This window comes from Streptopelia decaocto (assembly GCF_964273445.1).
Source record: "Streptopelia decaocto genome assembly, chromosome: 1".
In the NCBI taxonomy this organism is placed as follows: domain Eukaryota; kingdom Metazoa; phylum Chordata; class Aves; order Columbiformes; family Columbidae; genus Streptopelia; species Streptopelia decaocto.
Window position 1 is genome coordinate 36,663,856 of NC_138663.1, and position 23,268 is coordinate 36,687,123.

Genomic DNA, 23,268 nt, shown 5'->3' on the forward strand with positions numbered 1-23,268 from the left:
CAACCATCTCAACTCAAACTTGAAAGTAATCTATTAGACAGCAATTGGATTTAATGTTGGCATCAGGTCTTTTTTTGTTTTCCTTAAGTGTAACAGCTGGGTAAACATCATGACTAAGAACACCTTCCAAGAGCATCCTCACTTCTCCTCCATTGCCTTGTCACCTGATTTTTTCAGGAAGTGCCATCACCTACTGACCACAGGCTGTAAAGATGTGCCACTGATTCATACCAATTCCTAGCTGAACAATACCAGAGTTCAAATTCAAGTTATAGCCTTTTAAGTGCGCTTGTTTCAATGTGGTAAGGAGCAGTAAGATGTCTATAAATTCAAGAGGATCACATTGCCTGAAACATTTTTGGCAGCCCACAGAGATACTTTAAACTGCAACTCCTATTAATACAGAGGAATACATAAACCTGGACTTAAACAAATTTGAATGATCCTTCCTTCTTCTAATATTTGAGTCAGGTGACACATCTGTTAGTTAAACTCATACACAAATAAACTTCTGTTTTTCAAAATGTATCTAATAGTTGATTAGAGCCACAGGAAATTCTGACTGCTGTAACTACAAGCGCTATTCTGCTGCACTCATGTTATACTGCTCTATGTAATGGGATGCTAAAGGTAACTCTGAGACTAAGTGAAAAGAAAGAAAGAAAAAAAGCCATCAGTCAGGTGGCTGGATGCTGTGTACGCTGCCAAACAAACAGGAAAGAGAGAGGAGGAAAAGTGTCATTTAAAAATTATTCTTCCATCCAAGGCCATAGAAACACAAAACAAAAAGTGTTGCTTTAGAAGTAAAGCTGTTTGCAGCAGTAGTGGTGGTGGTAAAGGCCTTTTTGCCTTACTGTGTTCCAACAACGTACTCTAGGACTCTTTCTGGAAATGCTTCTCTCTTTGTACCCACATGCAGTGCTGCTATTCATTACAGAAAATGCATGCTTAAATACATACCATTTCAAACCGAAAAATAGGAAAACATATTTTTTTTTGTAGCCATCTCTTCACCACAACAAAGCCTCTCCTCTCCCACAAAAATACTCCCTTGGTCTCCTCACTTCCTCTGGTGGGGGCCCTTCTGGATAGTCAAGAATGACTGGAGACAGTGACCGGGGCCCCAGCAGAAGGAATCAGAGCTCCTCGCCGTGACCATCTTTCAGTGGAAGGAAACTCACCCCTACTCTAACACCAAACAGTAAGGACACTCTCATCCTTCTTAGCATCTGTCCCGAAACACTGCGGTGTCCGCCTCAAAGGGAGAGGGCAGGAGCGGGAATTACCCCAGTATGTCTGGAAGAGACAAGGTGAGAAAAATTTCTCCTCTGCCCTCCTCTGAGTTTGGGAAATGGTCCTTGCATCTCTCAGCTCGCTCCGGGAAAAAAGGATTGAGACAATAATCACCCCCAGCTTTCCTGAGAAACCATATAATGCAATACTGATAAATTGTTAAATATTACATCTCACGTCGAAATAGTAACAACAACAACAACAACAACTAATAGCACAGAAATGATAACCTGGATGAATGCTACTACTAAACTGGGTTTGGAGCCCTCTCTATTTAAGCCACGTTTTTCCACAATACAGATCTGTAACTCTGCTTTCCCTATTAGATTACCCCAACACTATTTCTTAAGTTTATTAAGTTCAGTATCTTTGAACTAAACTGAAAATAAAAAGATAGCAAATATTTTGTGCTGCATTTACATCAGACACCCAAATCTGTACAAGAGAACTGACTGATTTTACTTCCACCAAGCCCTCATTTTCCTTTGCCCAGTTCTCCCCCTCCCCTGCTTTCCCTGGCAGCAGCAAGGCTTCAAAGGAGACAAGCAGCTTTGCTATTTAGGTGTAGTGAGGTTTCAAAGAATAAACAACTCCTGCTCCTGCTGCTTGCTGTTTGAAGCCACACCACAGCCAATTAGCTCAGAGAAAAGAGTGCAGAGAAGAACGCGTGGGACTAGGAACAAAGATTTAATAGAAGAATAAAAATCTCACTCTTTGTATGCCAGCCTGCCATGGGTTAATTTAATGCAACTGCACATGACATAGAATAACTGCCTTAAGATACTGATTTTTCAATTTCCACAGCCTCAGTTTAAAGTGATAATTATAGCTGTTTGTAGTGTACAAAATCAATCCAGAAAGTCTTATTACATAATGTTTATGGTGCATAGATTAAATAGGTTCCCTCTTTTCCAAGTAAACACTGCTATAACTTCATGGTGCTCTTGCTCTACTAGTGCATCCTCTGTTGTGTTTACTGCTTGGTGACTACAAGTATCGAGGACCAGCTTCCACCACCTTACCTATATCCAAATCCAAGAAGTTGCCATCGGAGCTCCAGAGAAGGCAAAGCCAGATTTTGCAAAATGTTCTGATTTAGGATTTTTGCACTCCATTTGTATGTGCAAGTTGAGATTTAAGGAACTGTTGAAGTAAGGCATCAAACAGTACTTGTTGAAGTCAATGTCCTTACTACAGATCTTAGAAGTTCAGTTCTCCAAATCCTACACCCCTTCTGGAAATGTTAGCCTCAGCTTGTTTTCACAGGACTAGCTCTCCCCAAGCACCAAAAATCATTTGCTGACAGGCGCTTCTCACGTGATACATTTCTATCGACATCCTTGATGTGATGAGCTGTGAACAGCAGGAGAAACGCCTCCAACCCAGTCTACTAAGGGAGACACAGCTGACAGTAAGGAAAGGGTTAGTAAACATGTGGTAAATGAACAGCAAATGCACAGGCAGAGCCAGAACAGCCTGGCATTCACCACCATTTCTATACGTTGTGTGAGCATATTATCTCCATCTTCTCCAGCCATTCTCCTAAATGAAACATAAGCAAGTTAGGTGACCAGGTCTAATGGTATTTTGGCACGTCCTCTTTAGCGTTACCTTGCTGACAGGTTTTAAAGAAGATGGCGTTCTGAGGGGTCTGGAGAATAATATTGCCTTCTGAATTCATTATGATCACATTCACTTCAAATGCAGCGACCCCATCTTGTTTTCCAAGGCAAGGAAATCCAACCTGAACAACTTAAAAGAGAATAATAACAATGATATTTATATTTACATGTGCATATATCTACATAAATATAAAAGCATACAGAGAAATGCTAAAATATATAGATAATATTTATATTTAAGCTTTAGAGTAATGGCACTGATGAAAATCTGTAATGCAGAGATACACAGATAACCTTATTCATACGCAGCTCCAGGACTAGAAGTACAGCCGCACAGGAGATGAGCCTGTGCTTGTTTACTGACATAACCCCAACAGTCTGCAGCACAGACAGTTGACAAAAAGATACTTTTGTTTGCAGATGAGGCAACTACTCATGTGGAGGTATCTAAGGACACATCAAAACAAGATGGAGGCTTATATTTAATTTTCTGAGCTGAGTTGATGACTTCTGAGTCTAAATTTTCCAAGCTCTCACACAACTACTGCAAAAACACCTTACATGTTACTTTGGATGTGTTTGCTGTTTTGGATACTTCAATTAATACATAAACAAAATACTGATTTAATCAAAATTTATTGCATAAAGTGCTGGCAAGATGGTAGACTTGATAAATAAGATTATGGGTGCAATTATTTGAAAAGAAGACGGAGACATATCACTCTGACAGAACTTGATAAGTCTAGCGATATTTGGAGATTGCCTTTCCAGGAAAAGTATTCAAACAGTTTTGAACTACAAAGAGTTTTAGTAAATAATTAAGGCCAGTAAATCTGGGGTATTTTAATGAGGAAGCAAGCCTGCTACCTCAGAGCTATGGAATGCTCATCTGTGATCATCACAAGTGATCTTAAACAATCTTCAGATGAAACAATTTTATCTCTTTTCTTCAAAATTGGCTCTTCCTAGCCGCTTTATAAGTTAGATCCAGCTAACAGAAATTGTTTATTTCTTTCTTTTGAAGATGGCCTGAGATTTCAGACCAAATACTGAGCTAACGGCCCTACATTTGGTTTGTTTTAAATTGCTTGTTATAAAAAATTTTGCAAGCCATAATTGGGCCATTTTGTTAATTTGTTGCCTTGGTATAATATAGAATAATTTATTGCTGAAACACATTCTGCTTCTGGTAAGTCCTACAGACTGAAAGGTCTGTTGCAGTTTTCATTACAAAGCAATTTCACTGTTGAAGTACTTTTACACTGGTCTTTTAAAAGGCTGCTACAAAAAGCATACAACCATGTGGTAAGAAGGAAATTCTTACAGTGGATTAAACATAGTTTAAATGCAGTGAACTTCTTAAACTGTAGTAACCTTCTTACAGTGCAAGTGCAAGAAATCAGTGCTTGTATCAGGATATGTGTGACTTGGCTGAGCAAACTGCTATGGGGAGGAAGATACGGCAAAAGTTTAACGATTGCGCTACAGTCATAGCTGGACTTCATCGAATTGGTAGTAAACCCCTGATCTTCCCCAAGATTTGGCTGTGGGTTTAATGCAAAGACCAGACATGCATCTCTTAGGGCTAAAGTCTGAGGTGACAGGTCAGAAATCCCTTATTCCAGCCCTCTTCACCCTGGAAGCATCTGCATTTTTGGTCTTCCCGGATGTCCAAACCCCTAGGCACACAGGCATGCAGTAAAGGACCCTCCTGTGAGCAATAAGCACCTGGATCCTGGTGAAGCTCTGTGGTGGTTAAGAGCTGAAATAAAGTCTCTAAACTCTGCCTGGATCTCTGCCTTTTTTATGCCTGTTTGAATAATGCTAAACATGTAGCAACAGAACTACAATCAAAACAAAGCAGAAAGCAAAAGCTCCTTGCATTGAGAACCACAGCCATGAGCTCCTATGGGCTACTGAAGCGCTGAGCGGGGCTGTGACAGGGCAAACCCAAGGTCTTCTCCTCGCTTCCCAATTTAGGATGCAGTTTACATTTGCCCATCACTGGCTGAAGACAAGGAGAGGGAATCACAGCTCAGGACTTCACTCTGTCAGCCATCATCCCACCACCAGGCCATAGAATTGCCTCTCTTGCACATTTATACTCTGCATCCTCTGAAGCACTTGCACCCAGGGCTGTAGAGCAGATGGCTCTAGCAGGAGTGAGGAAAATTCAACTAGTGTGAAAAGGAACCTCAAAAGCTTAATGATTTATATCTAATTTAATTTTAGCTGGTAATTAGAATGCTCTCCTAGGATGTGGAGGATGCATGTCTAATCCCTTTTGTCTGGGAGATAATGCCTTTTCCTTCTGCTCAGGAAAACAAGGTTCCCTATATTGTCTCCAGTGGAGGCAGGTTGAGAGTAACTCCTGTGTTGGTAGCACAGATCTTCAAGTTTGCAGGCAGTTGCTTTACAGGCTTGACTAACATGTAAAAGCCACCACCAAAAGCCACTTACAGTCTTAGGGGTGGGACTGCTTATGGGACATCTATGAATTACCAATCCCAGTGAGATGCCAGTGGACATGCAGGGTCTGGAGAAGAGTGGGAGTCCATGCACAGCCCTGCAGCCCACTGTCCCTCTCTACCAGCATGGCATGGTGAGCAGAGATGCTGCTGCACCCAGAGAAGGCACCAGTTTCTCCCACTGAGCCTGGAGAGAGCTTCAGCACCACTGGTTGCTCAGCATGTATCTTTAAATGCATCAACACCAACAGCAGGCAGGGAAAGGAAGTGTCCTGAGCCAGACCAGTGGACTGGGGGGCTGTGTGGCAGAAGTAGCAAACATTCACTGCTTTTATAACATGTATTCATTTAAGGCTACTTGTTTAGCAGTGTGAAAAAAACACCATCGTACTAGTGGCTCACTGTTAAATACTGCACAGGCTTCAAGTAGCATGCGTGTACTGATTATCAATCGTTGTTAAACACCGGACTCACCACAATGCCAAACAGACATTACACATATTAAGCACAGTGGTGCACTGCACATGATCCACATAAGGAAACAGCATGAATATGTCCATGTTAGTCCTGGAATTGAGGTACTAATGCTGCAAACAGAGTAGGCACTTTTCGGCTTTAATCCTAACAGTTAACAGACTTTCTGCTGGAACAGCGAGATATCAATTCCAGCCTCCCTGCACTTGTAGGTTATGTTGGAGAGGAGAGGAGGGGAGGGGAGGGGAGGGGAGGGGAGGGGAGGGGAGGGGAGGGGAGGGGAGGGGAGGGGGGGAGGAGAGGAGAGGAGAGGAGAGGAGAGGAGAGGAGAGGAGAGGAGAGGAGAGGAGAGGAGAGGAGAGGAGAGGAGAGGAGAGGAGAGGAGAGGAGAGGAGAGGAGAGGAGAGGAGAGGAGAGGAGAGGAGAGGAGAGGAGAGGAGAGGAGAGGAGAGGAGAGGAGAGGAGAGGAGAGGAGAGGAGAGGAGAGGAGAGGAGAGGAGAGGAGAGGAGAGGAGAGGAGAGGAGAGGAGAGGAGAGGAGAGGAGAGGAGAGGAGAGGAGACTGGCCAGAGATGTAAACTTGTATATCAGTGGATATCTGCAGCCCCATCTTCCTGTTCCATTTCTTATTTCTTTCCCATTTTATCCCACATGGTCTTAGGCTGGCTAAGGCTGGTCATGAAGATCACTAAGACACTACTGTCACCCACATGTACATTTCTGCCTTTCTGCCAGAGACTACCACACATTAGCCCTGGAACAGAACATGTTGGCTGTTATTCATCCACTTCAGAGGAAAGTGGATTTGATAACCTCTCATGGAAAGTTGTTTTACTCTACCCAGCTCACTGTGCACTGTGGTGCTTCTGGAGCAGTCATGTTGGCTTGAGCTCAGCCTCTTCTGTGGACCTGTAAGCTCCAGTGAAGGACTAAGAATGCGGAACTATGGGAAAAGTGGTAAATTATAATATCCTAAACTAGAACTTGTGTCTTTCAGCTGAATGCCTGATGACAATGGCTGACCCCAAATGAAAGTAAAATGTCCACAAATTGCAACCTCTGAGAAACAGAATATGATAACTGTTCCTTACACTGATCAAAGTTTTCTTTTTCCAAAAGCTGCACAACATAAGTAATAATATTAATGTACATGAGTTTTATACAACAATTTTGCAGAAGTTTCTGCTGATTTATCTACACATAAAAGTTTTGTGTGACTTGGCTCAGACAAAATACGCTGCAAGACACACACACTGTTCAGTGTCAAGCACTGTGGCAAGCATTTCTTTAGCAATAAACTTCAGAACTGTAATTCATGATAAAATATTTAGGCTTTGCTGGCTGTGGGATACTTTTTACAGGAACACCATTTATAATATCAACAGCACAAACCTGATGCTTTATGAGGAACTGTTCCAAGCAGAGGAATATTTATAGTTGGATCCGCCATTATGCCTTTATCCAAAGAGCGCAAAGACAGGAACTCATAGAAGTACTCAGCCTATAACAAAATAAATGAAAAGTTGATATGTATTTTAATTGTATTCACAGAAGCAGACCATTTAACATATCAACTACAGCAGAAAAATAGTACACTTTTCATTATGGCATCCACTGAATTTGTTTCTATTATTTCCCTGACTGCTTCTTCACCTAAGCATAATTTTCAGATAATTTCCTCTTATTTCAGAGATTGCTAGTGACCACACAGTAATCAGGACATAGCATAACAGCAAGGACAATGACATGCATACAGTGAACATACGTTATACAGAGAAGACATTTTTTTACAACCCACACCTTTTATCTGGCAGACCACAAAAATGTATGAACATCAGGCTAATTCTTAAAGCTGTTTTTTTGGGCAGAATCCTCCTGAAACTGACTGGTGAGCCCAGATGACCTGCCTGCACCACAAGTGCAGTTTAAATGACATACCCACATGCATCATGCAACTGTGGCATGAGAATATCCGAGTTTGCTCTGGGTCGATCAGCACAGCGCATTGCCCAGGGGATGCAGAGCCAGGCAGTGAATAGCGACGTTGCTGGAGCACCACGCTAAGACACATATCTTGCTTACAGCTTCGACACTGCCTTGTTCAAACTCAGTTTATTAAATATTTCCAAAGGTGGAGCTGAGAGCTCTCCTACAGAGTTGTTGGCTTCATGTCTGTCATTATTAATCAGAACATAAATTATTTGTTTCGGCAATCCCCAAAAGGTGTTGGTATTATTTAAGAGCTACTTTCCACTACCTCCATCCTCCTCCTGATATGCACCTGCATTGTGGCATGGATTGTAGGCTGTGGTACTTTATTCCATGGGACCCTGGCCTCTCTGTTGAGTCATCTGTTCAATATTTCTTCATATCCAATGCAAAGTAATGTCATGCATCTGCAGCATAGCTGTACACACCATGTATCCCTGAGATGTCTGCACCTTAACAAGTCACTGGAGACTTTCACTACTGTCAATGGCACAGCTGCTGATGTGCAAAACAAGTGGAAAATAATCTTCTCCCTAAAGTGTGGCTTCTCATCCACCCCGAAGCAGGTAATTGTACCTGTTGCTCTCAGAAAAGCACTTGAGACCTTAGCATGGGCACTGGCAAAAATGTGTCTTCATCCAGCAACACATTGATAGTAGAGAGTATTGTTACGTCTGCTTTTTAGCTAATATAGTGAAACAAAGAGAGATTAAAGCCAAAATTTTATGAGCACGTTGGGCTGACAAATAGTACTTAATTTCTGTATACAAGATGGCAGTCAATGTCCTCAGCCAGAAGACTGTCCCTTTTCTCCTACAATATCCTGTCTCCCAGTGCACGGAAGACATGAAAGACATGGACTTAACTGCAGTGAGACCAGTGAGGGGCCACAAAGATGATCAAGGGACCAGAGCATCTGACATACAGGAAGAGGGAGAGCAGAAAGATGGACTAGATGATCTTGAGATCAGACTGTCTGGTCTAAGATCAGCTTTGGCCCTTCTGTGATGCTGTGCTCTGCTAACTTGAACAGCAGCCCTGGAAGCATGTGGGAGACCACCTCCCTTTAGTTCGTGGTGACACTGGCAAAGGACTCATGAGGTGGGCAGAAAGGTCACTATGAAATTCCTGATCAGCCCTGGCAGCACATCCCACCCACTTGCTTTGTGGGAACAGCAAGGAGCCCCCAAATGGCATGCAAGGGCTACACTCTGCATGGACAGTCTTCAGAGGATGTTATGTAGGCACAGAGACCTCAGAGGAGGACTTGCAGAACAATAGGGGAGGAAGTGATGAAAAGTTTTAAGGGTGGGTTAAATACATGGAATATATGTGGGAGGGAGAGGGGGCACGGAGAGAAGCAGTAAAACAGGAGATGAAAACTGAAGTCTGGTGTACTGTTCAAAAGGCTGCTTTTAATTAAAGACATTTTTTCCAATACAATATACCATGCCAAAATATGAAAACAAGCCATAAAGTCAGACTGTGAACATTTTTGTTTTCAAATAAAACTTTGGTTCAGAAAAATAATTATATGTCTCCACACATCTATAGAATAGTACAGTGAGTGAGTCAATGCCATACTGTCTGTTTCTCATTGGTTAGCTTTGATGTTTGGTTATATCTAAACCAGGTCATAATGGGTTGGAATATTAAAACATTATGTTCTTACTATTCTAGTAAACAACAACTGGTAACTAGACCAAACAGCTCCACTCCCATATTTCCACTCCAGCCACACTGTGGTAGCAGGTCAGCTTGTGAGGCAGAGCCCTGATTTGTAGGAAAGGAACTGGAATTCCATTTTCTAGAGTCATAATGGAAGTTTGCTGGGGGAAAGGGAATCAGTCGCTGCCTGAGCCACAATACTCACTGCCTTTCAACAAAGGAATCCCTCTAACCAGAGTAGAGGCATAGAAGTGATTAGTGCCTGAGGCAGGAGTACGTTCTGCTCACACATTAAAAAGATGGGAAGAGACACTGCACAAGCAACTGGCTGCTCAGGAGGAAAGCCACACATTGCCCTGCAGAGAGATACCTGCTCTCACCATTTCTGTACAAAGGTTTGTACATCTGCTGAGTTCACAAAATCTGAACTTCTTGAAATGATAGTATCTACAAAGAACTGGAACACCTCGGGTAGATCCAGCTAGCATGACTTCAAGGTTATGAAACCAGGTGCTGCAGAGTATGTTTGCAAATCACGTGTGCTGGACTGAGTTGGTTAAGTTTTTATATAAAAATTATATACAAAAACCACAGTCTAGAGAGACTGCACAGTGGAGCAGAGTAGTTTAACTCCTCAAACCTGTCAATCTGAAACAAGGTTTGGCTGCTGTAAATCCTCTCTATCTGGAAAAAATCTGTCTTGACACAATCCCTACATCCAGTCTCCAGTATTGTCCTGCTGTAATTTGAGTTGATTGCCAATTAACTTGTATTAATCATCATGAGCAAACAACATACTCTCAGCAAATATTTATCATGCTCCAGCCTAGCATGAAATTTAGTCATGATGGTTAATTGAAGAGACAGGTCTGTGCAATTAAAATATTGTCTAGTGACTACCATAATTTGTGCTGTACGTGTTCAAAGTGAATGACCTAGTAGTGAGAACAAAATCTCATTGGATATTGTTGATAATGGGAATAAATGGGAATAATGGGGATAAATGGGAAAACCCCATAATCTATAACCCCTTTTCCATTATAAAAACATTCTCATAACTCTTTTTTTCTTTTAAGCCAGCCTATGAACTGTCTGGTACATGAGGGGCAAAATTTGGTACTGAAGCTAAATCTTAGAGCAACGGTGTTATCAGAGTTGATGGAGGAAACAGGGTTTGAGATAAATTGCAGATCTTTGACAACTGCACACTCTGCCTGCATGGCATACTTCTGGGGTTTGGCTTGACTCCAGGAAGCACCCAAAGAAGAATATGCTTTATTTTTGTGTAAAGACTTTGTTTGAGACCCTCAGAAATGGAGGCAAGGGCCCCTGCAGAGCTTGCATGAGCAGTGCGGGGACTGGGTGCCTTGGGTCAGCAGGCAGCCCCGCGCAGCGGCCCTGTAGCCGTTCCCCATGTGGGCAAAGCCCTCAGCAAAGGGAGGAAATTTAGTTTTAGGCAAATAATTCCATGCTCAGGATTAACTTTTATGGACTTTAAATGGCTGTTTTCTATAAATCAGAGGAATTTAAAAGGTTATAAAAATAACGAAGCCCTCTAACAAGTATTGTAGCAAACATCTGTCAGCAGTTTGGTTTTAAATGATATACACTTAAAATTCCTACAGAACTCCGCTACTCAGTATAAATTCTACTGCATTAGAGTTTTCTTATCACTCAGATGCCATGTTGTGCCTACCTTTGTTTTGTTTCATATTTAATCAAAACATTCACAAGAATGTGCTTTATGTTTTCTTCATTTTACATGAAAGACATAGGATTAGAAGTAATGGCAGTATCTGAAAGTGAGGCAGAGTAGCTTAAATTGTTATAAGTCACAGCTCAATAACCTAATGAAATCTGCAACCTTTCTAACAAAGAAAAGAGAATGTGTGTTAGCTTTGCAAGTAGATGTGAGAAATTAACTATGTTTTCTTCTCATCATGTTAAAAAGATCAGTGCTGAATGTTCTATTTTGTTCCCACTTAAATGACAAATATACCCTAATGCAAATTTTCTACATTTAAAGAAATAAACTCATTTAAAAAGTTCCTTTTTATCCCAGATCCATGGATATTTCTGACTATGCACACACTGGAAGATTCTAGCATGCATTATCCATAGCAGATGCTCACAGCTGCATATGCCACAAATAAAATCACAAAGTAGAGGCAATGTATATGTTTGTCAGGTGTTTACAGCATGGACCATTTCTTCTCCAAGATATTAACTGCATTAGGTCAGAGAAGCTGTTTCATCTATGTTCCAAGATGAAGCATGAAGGAAAATGAGATTAATTTCAACAAAGGAGGGAGGTCGTAGCCATACTGCACATATCAAGCCACTGAAGAAGTCTGGCCGGAGTATGGGTACATATGTCAGCAGCACATTTTGTTACTGCAGTGCAGTCTAGACACTGCTGTAATGAGCAATGTAAAGAGAGGGGTTCGAGAGGGACACCGGTGAAAAAGACATCCAAGTACACCAGCAGAGCATTAACTTTGAAACTCATCCTCATGCACAGGAAAAACAGGCTACCTGAAAGAGAGGGCCAAATAAATACCCATTGCCCATCATTAGACTGCTAATGAAAATACGATTTTGGTTTACAGAAGAGTAAATCCCTTGATGCAGCAGGTAACTGCAGTGGGGACAGTGGACCACAAGGCCAAAGCCTTGGAAGGCAGTGTCTGGGTGAACACAACCACAGCCATTTCCAGGTAGGTACAAGTACACTGCTACAAAGGCATGTGGTGTGCAGGATTTCTTAAGAAACAAAGTCACAAGAAATTTACAGCTCTTCAGTAAGGAAAGACTTGGAGTTTCTCACTCCTTCTCTACCTTGTTTTATTCAGAAAAAAAAAAGAGAAAGCAAGAGAGCACAACTCCCCATATTTAGTTTTCTTGTTTAATGGGTTTTCTGTAACATATTTTATTCCTATGTCTCTAGACATACTTTTGAGCAAAATATGTTAAAAGGAGACAAAAACATTAGAGTTTTGATAAATATGCACAGTTAATTATATCTTGAAAATCTCTAGCAAGGAACGATATTTGTCAGCATGAACCAGGCTGGGATGTATACATGGTGCACAAGGTTCCTTTAAATTGTTTTCTCCTATGTCTTACAGATTAAAATTAGAAGGGGAAGAGCACAGAAGGAAGCAGTACACCAAAAAGAGAAATGGCATTAAGAGTTCAGATTAAAAAAAAAAAAAAAAGAAGATATACATAAGCCTTCATTATCTACAAATATTTAATGAAACATATTGTCTGGTATCCCAATAACTGGTAAAAGCTCTTCTGCTGAAAAGTAATGTCTTGTTCTTGCACAAGAAGGGCTAATTTGTTCTTCTGTGATTCAGCAAAAGATCAGTGCTCTCTCCAGTGAAGATTTCATGATCAAAGATGTCCAAAATGCCAGTTTCCTAAGGCTAATAAAAAAGGGGGACATTAACCTTGTTCCTTGGAAAAAAAAAAAATTAAATACTGTCTCATCAGGTTAGTTCCAACAAAAAAATGTTGTACAGGTCTGCTACTGGTACCTGCAACACGGTTGTTCTGTCTACACTGAAAATAAACTGTGAGGTTATTTTCTTCCCCTCACAGCTTGAAAAGTAAGTGGAAACCTGGGCTGGCTGATCCTGGGAGTGCATCTTTACATAGATTACAGGCTGTCTGCAGTTTCAGGCTCTGAATACATTTATTTAAAATTAATAGATTAGCCTGAAAATTCTTTTCAGAGAATGTCAAATAAAATTTCAATAAAACCTTTACAATTAGAGAAATGATTGCACTAACAAGCTAATTAATAAGTATTTAGATGACGGAGATCTGAGCAGACACTACATTTAATTAAACAGTATTTCTAAAAGCACAAATGTAAACCTTCGAGGTAATGGCTCATCTGATGTGATGAGAGAAAGTTCATAGCTGAAGATTAAGCTAATCCACCTCTTGCATGGTGGTAAACATAGATATTGCACACAGATTCATTTTGGCCGTGCTTCAAACTTCCAACCCTTTGTTCTTAAGCCTCACAGGACAGCTTTGAAGTTGAGGACAAAGCTCCTCTAGCACACCATTACCAAAGAACAACCTTCTGATTATAATCTCATGAAAGTGTAATCAATAATTCACACAAGTTAAAAGCGTGGCAAACAGCAAAGGTCATGTAATTGGGCCTTTATTGAGTCCATGTGTTTCACTCTTGGCTGTAACTGGCACTCCTGTACAATAAATATCTCTCCCCAAAATGTAAGCAATGAACTTTCTCAAAAGTCATGAAATCTCACAGCAGCTTGTGTCAGACTGGAGTCCTTCTAGAGTCTCCAAGGTTGATGCTTCCACTTCAGTATGCCCAAGTGACAGAAATTTTGCAGCATCTCTGAGTGGGAGTTTCTTCATTTACTGCTCAGTAGATAATGGTCTTTAGCCTTGTATTCCAAGCAAACAAGTGTTTAAAAGTTATGGTGAAAATGTTTTTAAAAAATTCGACTCTTTCCTGACTAGTTGTTAGAAAGACTTCCTTAACACTGCTCTCTTTTAACATCTGCTGGATTGATTTTTCAAATGCTTTTTGGAATATCCAGAGTGATTCTGTTCTTGTTTTACACACTGCCATTGACCAAAGCAAATTCTAGATACTACCATGAAAGAAGAACTAAATTCGTTATTTAGATAGAATGTTTGATCAGTGTATCTGAAAAGGAACTTGTGTGTTTGCTGTTGTACTTGAAATCACACTGCTTTGTATACTGAGACAAGACCCCAGTATGTGGACATATATTACTGTAATATTTCCATATACCACACAGGCCTCCATATAGTTATGTCCTCTGTAACTATTCTCTGAACTTTTCAAAGCAAGATGGACTTATCTTCATAGTAAAGCAGGGAAGTATTACCTCCAATTATTTTAATTGAATAAACTTATACTGCTTAATAGTATTTTACAGCATGAGAAAACCTTACTTTTGGATGAATAAAGGTCTTATATAAATGTTAAATACTTAGAAATGTTTTAAATCTTGCAAACCTACCATTAGGCTTCAATTAATTGTTGTATAAATAAATCATAGTAACAGTGGCATCGTGGCACCAACTATATAAATTATGGAGTTTGCTCAGAACTGAACAGTTTCTACAAGCAACTTTCCAGTTTCTAAGGCTGTTTCCATAGGCATCCTCTGCACAGCTTCATCCCTTGGTTACAGCATCAGTCTCACAGGGTCCAGTCTTCTGAGTTAAGGTCCAGAACAGTCAAATGTATTTGCCAGCATTTAAATGAAGTATCTTCTTTAAAGCCAGCTCCTCCTTGACTTCTTCCACACTCAGAGGAGAGAGACCAGCACTTGCAGAAGAGAATTCAGTCCAGCCAGAAGTCTGATTTACCTGCTGTCTTGAACTGTCTTTATCTCTCTCCCTGGATGCAGATGGAGTCTATTTGCAGTGCAGGCATCTTCACCAGCCCGCACTGTGCTGACTTTCTCTGTGCTAGTTTTCTAGCAAAATCATAGCCCAGAGATGAGGCAAGTCCTGAATTTCACTGTGGCACATGGGCTGCACAGCAGAGCACAGAGAGCTCTCTGCGCTTGATATAATTTTACTGAGTTTTAGTAAGAGTTACGTGGAGAAATCCTCTCTTTAAAAATGTCATCCTTCTGCCCCCAGCCATTGCTAGCGTACTAACCCCTTGCTACTCTTCAAGGCCTGTCCTCTTTGCCTTGCCCTTCTTCTTGTCACAATCTTTCTTTAGATGGGATTCGGATGGTGAACAGGGCAAAGAGCCATGCTGGTTTTCATTTTGTCTCCTTCTGCTAGAGCCTGTTTCTTCAACAGGTTTAAGAAATGGTCCTGGCACTTTCTAGGTAAAAAGTTTTGTGCATATGAACTTGATGAAAGACAAAAGTATTGTTCTGATACAGCCAGTGCTTGACATGACCAGGTCAGTCCTCTATTTGAGGAAGATGAAAGAAATTAGGAAGAGTTATGACAGTCAGGGTCAAGTTGAGCTTCCAGATGAACACTTTGCACACACTTGCAGAATGAGTCCTACTCAGAAAGGTATGAAGTTTATTTTAGTAAAGCCATCCTTCTGTTTTGTTTGTTTGTTTTTACTCTGGATAATGTGACCTATCACCTGTCAGTATAAACCCTGTCAGGGAGTGCCAGCAGCTGAAAGTTCCACAGAAGAATGTTTTGCAGAGACCCTAACCTGATTTTTATTAGAGAAAATTCCAGTGGGACAGTTCAGCTTCAGACATGAACGTGTGGACCTCCTCAAGCGCAAATTTACCTCCAATGAAAAACCAGCAGGATGATGACAGCAGAAGTCTCTACTTTGCTTTGAGATAACTGCCCCACGTGGGATTAAAGAGTTTTGCTAAGATCAGAGATGTGATTTATTCCTTGATGCACAGCTATGGTAAACCTGGTCTGGTCTTGCAGACCAAGGCCAAATTGTCCTTTTTGTCACTCAGTACATCCAGATGGGTTGACAGCCTCTAAACTCTGCTGAAGTCAGAGCTTGCTGGAGGTTCTCCAAATCCCCCTTACTGACTAAATAAGGTGAGTAGCTCTGGGCTGAGTGCAGTCCATGGTACTTTCAGGAAGAAAGAAACACAGAAGCAGAATGACATCCTGCACTGCAAACCTCGCTGAGCTGTTGGATCTGCTATGTGCATCACTACAGAAACGCCATGCTTAGCACAGCAGCCCATAGGTCAAACCCTCCCTGTCATCTGCAGTGGGACTCGCTGTGTTGCCAGTCAGATGAGTCAATTTTGTTGGTTTTGCTTCAATTTCTGCCTGTTAGAAGATGCTTGAGGTCTGGGAGTTCTGTCTTTTGTTTTGATTTGCCACATTTTCCGTAGCTCATCATAGCAGGACTGCACCTGGGCAGCTCAAGGCAGCCCAAGATTGGGCTGTTGCAGTCCTACGCTCTTCAGACATGGCTGTGTGGTCAGCTAACTGAGACAGCAGACCAAATTAAACACTTCTTTCTGCAGGGCTAGTTTTCAGCCAGAGCAACTCTCTGAGCAGCCACACAGCACTGGCACAAGAAAGAGAATGGAAATGTGTGACCAGGGATGGGAAAGAAGACAGGATCGTGTCAGCCGCTAGCCTGGCCGAAGCTGTTGTAGAATGGCACTGTAGAATTGTTCCTGTGCCGTTGACAGACACCAGCTTTTCTCACCGCACTCTCAAATTTCGTTATCTTGGAGTGAGGAAGAAACTAAGCTGAGAATCATCAGTAAAATGATTATTCCTCCAACGCACTACTGAAACCAACAGAACCTGCACCCAAATAGGACACGCACATTTCTGATGGCACTGCCAGAGCTGTCATGTAGACACAAGGCTTTTTAGCTCCGAGAAAAATGAAAGATCCAAACACATGATTCCACCCTCAGTCATATGATCTTGCAATTGTTTCTTAAGATTATACACTGGGAATAATTCAAGTTGACTCATGTTTGTCATGTTTTTAAGCTTGAGGCAGTTCATGTTAACAGGTTTATTTGGAGCAACACCAGATTAAAAACACATTTCTGAAATGTGACCAGGGAGCTGTACTCTTTAAATGGAATATGACACACCTCTCAGGAAAGTGAGACACATGCCAAGTGCCACCTTTCCAATTGTGACATGCCACTTATGCATGCCGTGCGGCTGAATTGAGGATAGGCTGCACGTCTGTTTTCAAGTGGTTGTCTTGCCATACCTTAGGAAAATGTTGTACAGAGTGTTACAGAAGAGAGCGGACAAGGATGCTGCACCAGGAGGCTTTTGTGACCATATCAACTGTATGTACATTAGGTGCTTGTCACTGAGGAAATCCACTGGTCAGGGTTTGACCTGTCTCAGCTAAAGACGATGCTGTTCTGGTGCAAAGGTGAGGCCCGTGCTCTGCTGCTTTTGCGCAGGAGGTGCTTGGGCAAACCAGGGTGGAACACGTGCACTCCCGAATCAGGACAGGCTGATCTTCTCCAGCAGCCTTTGCCGCTACGGTGGTGCACGCAGCATATGGGCTCCCTCCTGTGGGTCTCCTAAGATGTGCCAGAGAAGGACCATGCAAGCACAGCTCAGGAGCACTGCAGCTGAGGAAGACACCACACAACCTGCTCTCTTCAGTTCTGTTCAGAACAGGGACCCTCCCCTGCGCTCCCCAGTGTGAGGGGAAGGAGATCCCTTCTCCCCTTCTCTGCTCTGCTCAGAGCAAAGGAACACGCTGCTGTCTAGACTGCTGTCTAGACAAAGTGGGGTTTTTTCCTTATCCTTTCTACCTTTCTGCTTTCATTTCGTTTTGTTTTGTTTTGTTTTAGGAAACAAAGGAAATGCTATAAAAAAACCCTCTTGTGTTTACAAGAAAAAAGTTTCAAGAAGTCTAATGGTATGCACTTAAGCAGCCAAAAGTCAGGAAATACCAGTGAATAATGCTGTATGTACAGACATAGCTCTGTCTCCTTGTTTTTACAGGACATTAAAACCTCATTAAGTATATGATCCCATACTAATTCTCATCTATTAGCCATAACATCATGCAGCTTCTTCTGTAACTGTGAATCTTATACAGGTAAAAGGCAAAAAACCTGGCGCTGAAGTCCTGTGGGTTTCCTCAGAGTGAATAGCTATTACAAATGCTGAGAAGCCTTTGCAAATCTGCTCCATTAAGTCATGGAAACATTAACATGCAAATACAGAGTAAACCACACAGTTGCAAGGTGTGTTTTAGAAGACATGCAGAGGTCTAAGGAAAACATGTTTGTACATAAAGACCAGCTACCTTGACTTAACAGTTTGTTTCTGTAACCTTTCATTTGTATTTAACAAACTGACATGCATATGAATTAAGGGTGGCAGAGACTGGAATGCCACAGCTTGCTGACCACAAGATTCATTGGAAATGTTTTCTGGGGAAATGCGTACGGAAAAAACTCCTGAGCCCAAACCATGCTGGTCATATGCAAATATCCACGAATGTTTTCAAATGCAGATTTTTAAAGTAGCAGAAATCTGTTTTCTGAAAAATTATGATTTATCTGTAGGATATTAACAGACTCCTGAAGGACAACAGGTGAACAACACACCTCAGTTCGAAGGTCCATTTTCAATGATATACTGAAAGGTATGTTTAGTTAATGGTTGAATTTTCAACATACAGGTTGTACAAATTTTAATCCAAGGCTTTTTCTTTTTTCAAATAAATGTCTTCAAATATTTTCTGTGCATTGAGAGTGGTCAGGATCTCATCTTATGCTTGCCAGAAATAACTTGGGCTTTACCAGAGAAACTAATTTAAGCATACCATTACTAAATGTGGCTTATATGGAAGTCTATAATCAGAGATAAAAAGCAAGCGTCACCCAAACATCTCTTTGCTGCTTGATTATCATCAGAGTAGACACCTGTGCATTTAAAGTAAACTGTCCCATGAATGTGGCAGGGGTAGCAAAACCAGATTTGTTGTCAAGGCATAATAATAACATGTTAAACAGAGCTGCAAATTCTCACAATTGAATATCAGTTCAAGAAATTCTGCTCAGGCTGTAAGAAAAGCTCCTGCTCTCCTTTCTATGTCTTGCCACGCTTAGGGAAGCCCCTCCAGACTGGCTGATTCCTCCACCAGACACAGACTGGCACAACTCTCTCCTCAGAGCAGAGAGGGTTAGTTTTTGTGCTCTCTTCTGTTTTGATGGGGAGTGCTTATAAAGGAGTCAGACAGGGAAGAACCTCACAATACCACTTTCACAGAAGGGCAATGGCCATCCCTTTTCTTTCCATCTCACAAAACTGGCTTTCTGCTTCCCATTCTTCGTGACACTCTGGTCTGGTGATGGGAAGAAATCCCGGAGAACCTGGGTATGCTCCATCACCTGCCCTAAGCCAAGAAGGGGAGAAAGGCCTCACTGCTGTTACCTCAACATTTGCAGACAGGAACAAGGCAGAAGTTTCTGTTGGAGTTGCTGGGGTTGTGGAGAGGTAGAAGAACAGAGACTTCATGAGAACTTGCAGAGGCTGAAAGCTCTATACCTCCAGGTAGCCATTTGTTCTGCCAGCAAACTTTCAGGTTCTGCATCCTTTTAAATGTCTCCCCATTAATTTAATTGAATAAACTTATACTGCTTAATAGTATTTTACAGCATGAGAAAACCTTACTTTTGAATGAATAAAGGTCTTATATAAATTTTAAATACTTAGAAATGTTTTAAATCTTGCAAACCTACCATTAGGTTTTGATTAATTGTTATATAAACAAATCATAGTAACAGTGGCATGCAGCACCAATTATATAAATTATGGAATTTAATTGACTGCAAATGTTTGGCAGGATAATTAAAAAGGGCCTTTTAAGTAAACAGGATATTCACACTGATACAATTCAAATGTGAACTACATTAGTGGGCAGGATAAGGTGCAGACTTTGTGCCGTCAAAGGGAAGCTAATGTTCTGTCAAGTAAAAACGTGAAACCCAAGCGGTTATTGATGTGATGAAGGCCTCTAATTTCTGTCTGGGAAGGACAGTGTAAGCTTCTCCACACTCTACCTAATACTGATACGTCACAGCTCTGACTAGACGGGAGCAACATGTTGGGCCGTAAGCTTTCAGCGATGCTCCTTTGCCAATGCAGAAATCTGATCATGCCTATGCAATCTGAATAGAAGTTCCTGTGCAAAACTGGAAGGAGGAGAAAAAACACAGCATAAATTTAAAAAAATATAAAATCAACTAAGGTAATGGTCAACATGCCCTGTTAGCAAATGATTTCACAATTCTTAATATGGCTATGCATTTCATCTGTTGTCTGTGACTACAGATCCAGGTGACTGTATTTTGCCTCTCTTCTCTCTGGCAGATGCCTGTGTGCTCTGCTGTGCAACCCGCCTGCTCTCCCCAAAGGTCCCTCTGTGGAATACTGCAGGCATGTAGCTGCTTGCAGCTATTTGATGTATCTGTGGATTCACAAGGAAAAAAATACATTTCTTGCAACCTGGTCACTCAAGTGGACTCTGTTTCAACAGTTCAATTTATTTCCCAGAACCTCTGCAAGAAAGGGAACTGGCTAAAGTTCAAACTTGGAAAAATGAAAGCAGTGTTTCTTGCAGTTTAAAAGAAATAGTCTGAAGGTCGTACTTGTACTCCTTACTGAAGGTGTTCAGTGGACTTGATTATTTGCCTGTGTGGTTTTTAGTCTCATATTCCCATTGACTATATCAATATTCACATTTGCAAGTTGAGAGCAGCTAGAAAACATTGCAGGTAGAGCCCAACTTTTCCAGCTCATCAACAAGTTGTGATCTTTCCATTTCTTCCTCATGTTCCCAGAGAAAAATAGGTTCATAATCACAGTATTGAAAGCTTTCAACTTGTTCTCTGTTCTGATGGTCAGGATGGTCCAAGAGCCTTCCCTGTCCTGCTCTGGCCAGCCATCGCTGTGAAGGCTGGCTCTGCTGCTCTTGCTACTGGTTTCTGTGCTTCAGGGCCCAGAGCTGGTGACAGGTCTTCTCATCAGTGGGCTGCTGTTTGGGAAGTTTGTTTTCCCTGGTGATGGGCCAAAACCTGAGGCTAGGAGACTGCCAGGTTTGATGTCAGGTTTTATTTCCTTTAGGATCAGCTGGGTTGAGCTAGCTGTTTATCCAGGCCAAGGGGTAACTTCAGAGGATTTGTGGGACCAGCTCTGAAAGTGCTTTTTGGTCTCTAAGTTATTTATTAGAGTATTTGGCAGTGATGGCAGCAAGTACTGAAGCAACTGGAAGGTTATTGCCCACTTTTCCTTCTACGGCCAAACAGGTTGGATTCCACCAGTTGGTTGTAAAACAAAGCAAACTTTCATAAATAAATGCAAAAAATACGGGGGTTTTCTTGTTGCTTGGTTGAAACAAATCCACCCTAAATCTTTGTAAGCCTTTACTAAGGCATTTTTATCCCATGTGTGCCTCTTCTCCAAGTCAGACTTGTTGGGTAACTCCTCCTCAGCATTTTTGTGCAGCTAGGTGGTCTTCTATGAATGGACTATGAATCCACATACTGTGGTGGATTTCAGGTATCATAGCCGGATAAAGTCCTCTCAGGGCATCTATCTCTACAACAGTATCACAGTCTTGGCTTTCTTTATATTAGTTTTTCTGAGGCACATTTCAGTTTGCTGGTTCACTGTGATTGTACAAGTCTGTCTCAGTTTTGTGTTGCTGCCTGGCCCATTTTGTGTTAATAGCTGGCTTGGGGGATTAGAGGAGAACAGTGGATTTTATTCATCTGGACTTTAGTAAGACTTTAAGCACCCTCTCCCACAACATCATCACAGAAGAAGTAGGGAAGTGAAATTTACATAAGTGAGGTGGACTGCTGCACTGCCAGGCTCAGTGCATTATCACCATCAGCACGGAGTCCAGCTGGAAGCCAGTCACTAGTGGTGTACCTCAGGGGCTGATACTAGGTCTCATACTGTTTTAACATCTTCATTAATGAGCTCGATGTTGCGAGGATGATGACCACCCTCATCAAGTATGCGGAAGATACAGGAATGGAAGGAGTGGGCTTGCAGGAACCTCATGAAGATCAACAGGAGAAGTGCAAAGCCCTGCATCTGGGAAGGAACAACCTCATGCACCAGTACATGCTGGTGGCCAATCAGCTGTAAAACAGCTTGGCAGAAAAGTACCTGGGGGTTCTGGTGGACACCAAGTTGACCACGAGGCAGCAATGTGCCATTGTGGCAAAGGCCAACAGCCTCCTGGGCTGCATCAGGCAGAGCGTTGTCAGCAGGTCCAGGCAGGTGATCCCTCCCCTCTGCCCAGCACTGGTGAGACACACCTGGAGTGCTGGGTCCAGTCCTGGGCTCCCCAGTGCAGAAGAAACAGGGACATATTTGAGCAAGTCCAGCGAAGTGGCATGAAGGCATGGGAACATGCCTCTCAGAAGTTTGAAGACATGTCTGGTTTTCCCTATTTGGCTCTTTCTTTTATGAAGTAAGTGTAAGGAAAGAGAGAAATCTTTGGCAGGTTTTTCTGCAGGCTGATAGGTCTAATAAGGGATTGTGAGGACCGCGAAGGCCAGCAGAAGCCCCGCACGACTGTCAGTTCACACACATCACCTACCAGGCTGCCACCCAAGGGGAAAACGCAGCTGATCTCCATGCACATGTACTCATTGAGTAGGACTTCTGATACTTTATATAACTGGCTCAGCTTGAAGTGTCACAGATAGCCCCGATGCTTTTTGTACATGGATCTCAACTTTATTTTGTATAATAAAAGCCAGTCTTTCATTTTATTATTACACACATTATTACATATATTTTATTACGATCGCAGTTTATTACAACTAAGATTTCAGAATGGCAGTCTCTACAAACCAAACAGAAGGGAAAAAAATGCAAATTAACTGTGCATTCAACAACATATCCAAAACATGACTGATTATGTGTTTCTTCCATTTAAAATTTTCCAAAAAGCACTTTATGTAACAGAAAATACCACTAAAGCTATATTCTGCTTTTACTGAAACGTACACCTGCAGCAGACATCTACTACACTTCAGAAATACAATTCACTGCAAATAACATGATGTGTTTTGTTATGGAAAGACTAAGGTTTGCAATGCAACTATCTCTTCTTTACTATGCATTTCATATGACTGCACTTTCCACCATGCCTGGCTTACAGTCTGATGTAGGGAAGAGTTTGTCCAAAAATGAACAGTTAAAAATGAAACAAGAAAACAAAAAAATGCCAGCAAAACAAAAAATCCAACA

The 23,268-nt window shown here is 41.6% G+C and overlaps 1 protein-coding gene across 1 annotated transcript in view; it reads right to left on the reverse strand.

The window, feature by feature from the left end:
* WIF1 (WNT inhibitory factor 1) overlaps positions 1 to 23,268 on the reverse strand; it is a 43,246-nt gene that overhangs the window by 12,120 nt on the left and 7,858 nt on the right. The window contains exons 3-4 of the mRNA XM_082050672.1: positions 7,249 to 7,357; positions 2,905 to 3,045 (exon numbers count right to left, since the gene is read on the reverse strand). Of these exons, the coding sequence (XP_081906798.1) occupies positions 2,905 to 3,045; positions 7,249 to 7,357 (250 nt within the window). The remainder of the gene's footprint in view (positions 1 to 2,904; positions 3,046 to 7,248; positions 7,358 to 23,268) is intronic.